The sequence below is a fragment of the Cryptomeria japonica genome, chromosome 5, assembly GCF_030272615.1.
Source record: "Cryptomeria japonica chromosome 5, Sugi_1.0, whole genome shotgun sequence".
Classification (NCBI taxonomy): domain Eukaryota; kingdom Viridiplantae; phylum Streptophyta; class Pinopsida; order Cupressales; family Cupressaceae; genus Cryptomeria; species Cryptomeria japonica.
The window spans coordinates 207,028,702-207,034,667 of NC_081409.1; the positions used below are offsets into that span (position 1 = coordinate 207,028,702).

The 5,966-nt window shown below is 37.0% G+C and overlaps 1 protein-coding gene across 2 annotated transcripts; it reads left to right on the forward strand.

Annotated features, from left to right (window-relative positions):
- Positions 1-275: 275 nt before the first annotated feature.
- LOC131054617 (putative UDP-glucuronate:xylan alpha-glucuronosyltransferase 3) lies at positions 276-4,889 on the forward strand. Of its 2 annotated transcripts, none has more exons than XM_057989161.2 (5): positions 276-553; positions 737-870; positions 2,665-2,868; positions 2,969-3,609; positions 3,703-4,889. In XM_057989161.2, the coding sequence occupies exons 2-5, from the start codon at positions 809-811 to the stop codon at positions 4,710-4,712; spliced, it is 1,917 nt and encodes a 638-aa protein (XP_057845144.2). In that variant the 5' UTR covers positions 276-553; positions 737-808; the 3' UTR covers positions 4,713-4,889. The 2 variants fall into 2 exon arrangements, with proteins under 2 accessions (XP_057845144.2, XP_057845145.2); XM_057989162.2 differs by having other exon boundaries at positions 276-521.
- The last annotated feature ends 1,077 nt before the right edge of the window (positions 4,890-5,966 follow it).

Here is a 5,966-nt window from a genome sequence, read left to right on the forward strand (position 1 = left end):
TGAATCATATTCCTTTGATATATCTTGACCTCATCAATATGCTGGTCTTCCCTTCCGTACTATTTTAAAATTTTATCAATAATGACTTAAAAAAAACAAACATTTCATTAAAAAATTATATCAATAATTTCCTCAACATTCAAGTTCTAATTTTATTTTCACCCTCTTTTGGGGAAGGTCACAGATTTCCTTACACGTGTAGAATTTTATAAAACACAACTCCCATTGAGGAAGTTCAGGCAAGAACATGGCAAGCATGTTGAAAGCAAAAAAAACATGAAAAGAAAACATTCTAGGTATACATTGCTGGATATACCCGTGACTACCCTAACTGGGAGCTGCTTACCAAACATACCAAAACAAACCAACTTTGTCACGTAGTTATCTCATAATTACATCTTAATTATGCTTTGAAATTTGTTTAATGGCGAGACCCATTTGCCATTTTTAGTCTCAGTGGTTGTTCACATGAAATGCTTTGCTGGATAGCAGTTATGTATGACAACAGTTAATGCGTAGCGGTGGGTATACGGTAGCAACAAAAACTACCATGGTTGGTGTTCTGTTGCTTTTCATAGTTCCTTCATTGTCAATCAATATCAGACAAAACTTTCTGTTTTATTTAATTTAATTTTTAATTCATACCCATAGACAATTTCCCTGTTTCTCCTGCTTTCAAAGATTACCTATTTTTGGACATTTCATGCTTTTTGACATGAGTAGCTTGTTCTTACAGCAACAAATCTAGGAGACTATAATAGTGGTGGAGATGAGGGAGGAGAAAATGGAATAAGAGATCAGATGCAGAATGAGGCCTTCTCCAACTCCCCCAACTCCTCAGGAACCTAGACATCGCCAAGCAGGGCCAATGTAAGTTTTTCAGCTCTGAGGTTTGATTTTTAATGACCTGTTATAAGGATGCTTTGTACTTTGTGGTTTTCTGGGGTGGGATTTGGATGAAATTTGCCCTTGCTGTTTTTGGGTAAACCGTTGGGTTTATAGAGTAGTCAGGATTTGTTCCAGCTATTCTGGGAGTTCATGTGATCTACCCTCTTCATAGGTTGGATACGTTGTAACATATGGTCTAGTCCAAATGTGTTTTTGGGTGGAATATGCATTAAACTATCCAGTCTGTTAGTAGCCTATCACTGGGTATATATTATGTAGCATGATCAGCATTTTCTCAACATGCCTTGAATTTGCCAGATCCTTTGATCTGCCCTTCCCTCTGGTTAGGATTCATTGCACGAGACGATGTGGTTAGCCTTCATAGATTGAGTTTTTCGAGATGGGATTTGGATCAAATATATCCATTCTGTTAGTGGGCAATCGTTGGGCATATCTTTTGGTTATCGTTTCTTCGAATACCCTTGGAAGTTTTGAAACCATTGATCTTTCCTACCCTGCAGGCCATTGTGCATTGCACTAAATAGTGTATTTAGGGTTGTTGCCCTCAGCCGTGCACTAGTTGAGGATTGTGGGTGTCACTGGAACGAATTTATCTGATCTGTTAATGGCCATGCCCTAGATATGGTAATTGAATATTATTATCATTAGCATCATGTAAATTCGTTTGACCCTTTGATCTGCCCTGCCCCATAGGGTTAGCTAAATGCCATGATGGCATCTTATGGTAAGAGTATAAGTTTGTTGCGACTGAACAATATGAGGTTTTGGGTAAACTTTATGCTCATTGGGCAAATAGAGCGGCCGACATTTTCTTCAGCATTGGAGGTATTTTTTTTGCCTCTTGATCTTCTAGGTTGGAATATAGCATCATCTAATTTGGTCGTGTAAGGATACTGTCCTGCATAGATTTGGGGTTTTGGAGTGTACTTAGATGAAATTTTGCAGATTATTGGTAGCAATCGTTGTGCATATAAATTGGTCAGCTTTTTCTCCAATATCTTGAGAACATACCCCACCCTTCAATCTGCTCTTGTCATAGGTTGAATACGTAGTACGATATGATTTAGTGTATTAACGTTACCCTGCATAAAAGGATCAATTCAATTTGAATTTCTGTGCTTGTGGTCAATGATGGCAATGTTAACAAATCGCAATTGTTGAGGACAGTCACTTAAATCGGTTTCCCAAGACACCAGAGTTTTTTATGTCATTTATGGCCTGCAAATCAGCCAGCCAAATCATCAAAATTGATAAGAACTTAAAAAAAATGATAAACGAACTCTGTTCTTATTGAAAAACCATTTCAATATCTGTCCAATAGAAATATGTCTTATGCAGTCTTTTAATTTATCACTGCAAAATTTCCATTGAGATGGATTTCTGTTCAATCGGTCTTCTGCTGAGATCTTTGAGAGATTTTCTGCAGTATATTCTATATATGTTCCAAATGAAGAATGCCATCTTGTGAGTCTTAAAGTATGCAACACCTAAGGTTGTTGTCCTTGTGGGATCATTGTTTATTAGATGACAAATGCCAATGGTGAATCTGAATCAGATATCTTTGTAGTTGCTAAAACTGAAATGGTTGGTAATTATTTTTATGATAGCAGTTAAAATTTAATCCCCCAAAACTTCAAGAACTTGATTTTTCAGTTCAAATCTATTTTCAATTTGTATTTCATTTATCACTTTTGCGTACTACTACATAAATTGTTGTAATGATGATGAAGATGAATGCATTGTTTTATCTTACAGAGAAGATGGAACAAGCAGAAGAACGCAAGCACAAAGACACTCCAAAGATTCTGAAAAAGGAACACATAGTCCCCGGCCTGACAGGAACTCAAATCTCAGATTGTTTTACCTGAGATTGGCGCTGATTTTGATTATTTGTGGAACCTTGGTAACCCTCCTTTGTTCTCCTGCAGTAGACTCAAGTTCAAGCCACTTAAGGCCAAGGTAGATCTAAACTTATTTTACATTTGTATTTAAAAAATTAAAGAAGTGTTTATCGTCTTTTCTTTTTTTGGTTAATGATTTTAACAATAGATTGATTCAGGTCAAGGTTTGGAGAGGTAGGATGGCTGTGGGAGAGAAATTTCATAGATGAGCGCTATGTTGCAGTAGAGGAGGTTGACTGGTCACAAGTGTCAAAATATTTGGCATCTTTGAATAAATTAGAAAAAGAGCTGAAGGTGGGATTGCTGAATTTTGGTGAGGAGGAAGTGCAGAAGTGGCAGCAGCTGGCCCCTGGTTCAGAATTTATCACCTTTACATTTGACTATGCAAGAAGAGATGTGAAATGGGAAACTTTATATCCAGAATGGATTGATGAGGATGAGGCATTTGAGGTGCCCAAGTGCCCCCAACTGCATTTGCCCAAAGTCCCTAAGAATACTAAGCTAGATGTAGTTGCTGCTAAATTGCCTTGCAGAAAATGGGAGAAAAACTGGTCCAGAGATGTTGCTCGTCTACATCTGCAGCTTGCAGCTGCAAATCTGGCTGTGTCTTCAAAAGGGCATGGGGTCTATGTGCTTCTCATAACCGAATGGTGGCCTTCTCCTAACATTTTTACTTGTAAAGATCTCATAAGCCATGAAAACGATACATGGCTCTACAAGCCCAATGCATCAATACTGAAAAGCAAGCTGAAACTCCCAGTTGGATCCTGTCAGCTTGCAGTGCCTCTCAAAGCCAAAGGTTGGACTTAAGACTTTTTCAACTTTCACTTTAATTTCTTCATTAAAATCTATTGGAACACTGAATTCGCCTTGTTTGTCTGTTTGTTTACAGTTCGACCATATTCAGGTAACCCTAAGCGCGAAGCATATGCCACAATATTGCATTCAGCTGAATTTTATGTCTGTGGAGCAATTGCTGTTGCTCGGAGTATTCGTCTAACAGGTTCCAAACGAGATTTAGTAATACTTGTTGATGCGACAATTATTGCTGAGCACAGACGGGGACTTGAAATGGCAGGTTGGAAATTGAGGCAAATTGAAAGAATTAGAAATCCAAAGGCTGAGCGTGAAGCATACAATGAGTGGAACTACAGTAAGTTCCGACTGTGGCAGCTTACAGATTATGACAAGATTATTTTTATAGATGCAGACTTGCTTATCCTTAGAAACATAGACTTTCTTTTTGGTATGCCAGAAATCACAGCAACTGGGAATAATGCAACACTCTTCAACTCTGGTGTAATGGTCATTGAACCATCTAATTGCACCTTTCAGTTGCTCATGGATCATATCAATGATATAGAATCGTATAATGGGGGTGACCAAGGTTATTTAAATGAAATATTCACATGGTGGCATCGCATGCCAAAACATATGAATTTTTTGAAGCATTTCTGGTCAAGTGATGCAGATGAGAAGGAGCTCAAAACCTATCTCTTTGGAGCTGATCCTCCAGTCTTGTATGTTCTACACTACCTAGGGTTAAAACCATGGCTCTGCTTCCGAGATTTTGATTGTAATTGGAATAATCCGATCCTGCAAGAATTTGCCAGTGATGTTGCCCATGCTCGTTGGTGGAAAGTACACGATTCAATGCCTGAGAGCCAACAACAGTTTTGTTTGCTACGTTCAAAGCAAAAGGCTTTCCTAGAATGGGATAGAAGACAAGCTGAAGCAGCAAAACTACCTGATGAGCATTGGAAACGGAATATTACTGATCCACGCTTGCAAATATGCAATGAAAGTTTTTGCTTTTGGGAGAGCATGTTATGGCATTGGGGGGAAGCAAATTACACAGAAAATGCTACTACTGAAGCTCCGCCAAAAACAGTTGCATTGTAACTATATATTCTTTGAAACGCTCTGAATGACATAAACAGAGCTTTCATGTTAAGTTTTGAATCCCCCTCAAATAATCCATGTTCTACCACTCTTGCTTAATCCATTGTACACTAATCATGAGTGTACATTGTATAATCATTTTGTTTTTTATTGTAATAATTATTTCAATTCTCTTTATCATTTAGCAGTTACATTTGATTAAGGGAGATTTTTCCTTTTGATTCTTATTCAAGCAAGAAGACATGAATAGTTGGAGATGTCTTTTTACAAGCGTTTTGTTACAAGCAAAACTGTGAATAATAAAAAGAAATTTAATTCATGTTTTCTGCTCTGTCATTGGCAGTGTTTACAGTCTTTGGGCCCAAACTAGCTTTAAACATTTTGACTTCCTTTGAAGCTATAAATGATTGTGTCTAAGAGCTCACAATGTTTTGGGATCCAGACTAAGCAGTACATATTTTGTGGTAATCAAATAATCTTATGCTTGCAAATGTTGGTTTGATCCTTGTGTTGATGGATAGAACCAACTTGAGTAGATGTAATGTTGTTTATGACTAATTTATTAGTTAATATTACTACATGGTAGGTACAATGTGCCATTGTTTTGTTGTAACAGATTGTAACAGAAAATGCTAGCAGACTAATATATCAACCTAACCATGGTTTATGTTGAGGTATTTTTTTGACAAGTGAAGGTCTTTATCCATAGATATCCAAAAAAAATTTACACTCTGCAATTTAAATTGTGGTCATCATCAATGATCAATAATGGCCTGATTTTTATTTTTCTGTAAATATAACTTGGGTCCACAAACTGTATGGTACAATATCTTCTGGATATGTTATGCATTTGATATTCTTATTTTGCACTCAAGCTTTTGCCGGTGTTTTGATGTCAATTGTAGTTAAGTTGACAGTCAGGGAAATGGTTGTCAGTGCACTACTCTCCAAGATAAAAACCTACATGTCTGTACACAAGATGTTACATATTCATCATGCTATTTTTAAAGATCAGATCACCTATACCATTTCGTTCATAAAAACAAGTTACTTTTATTCTTGTTCACATTGTTGCATGCGAATTGTTTGCACTCAATAAGCACCAAAAGTTTATGTTATTTGGATAATATGCAGAACTAGTAAAACTTCATTTAGAAATCCACTGCACTTCAGTTATGGACACTCTTAACTAGTAAAGAATTCAGGATCTGGTGGAAACTCAGATTTTAGGGCAATTTGTGGGCACTGGATTTT

What these genes read in the sequence shown, in the direction of transcription:
- LOC131054617 (XM_057989161.2), top strand. Translation starts at nt 809, where the DNA reads ATGAGGCCTTCTCCAACTCCCCCAACTCCTCAGGAACCTAGACATCGC. An exon ending in CATCGCCAAGCAGGGCCAAT is followed by an intron (nt 871 to 2,664) that starts GTAAGTTTTTCA and finishes TTTATCTTACAG; the next exon opens with AGAAGATGGAACAAGCAGAA. An exon ending in TCAAGCCACTTAAGGCCAAG is followed by an intron (nt 2,869 to 2,968) that starts GTAGATCTAAAC and finishes AGATTGATTCAG; the next exon opens with GTCAAGGTTTGGAGAGGTAG.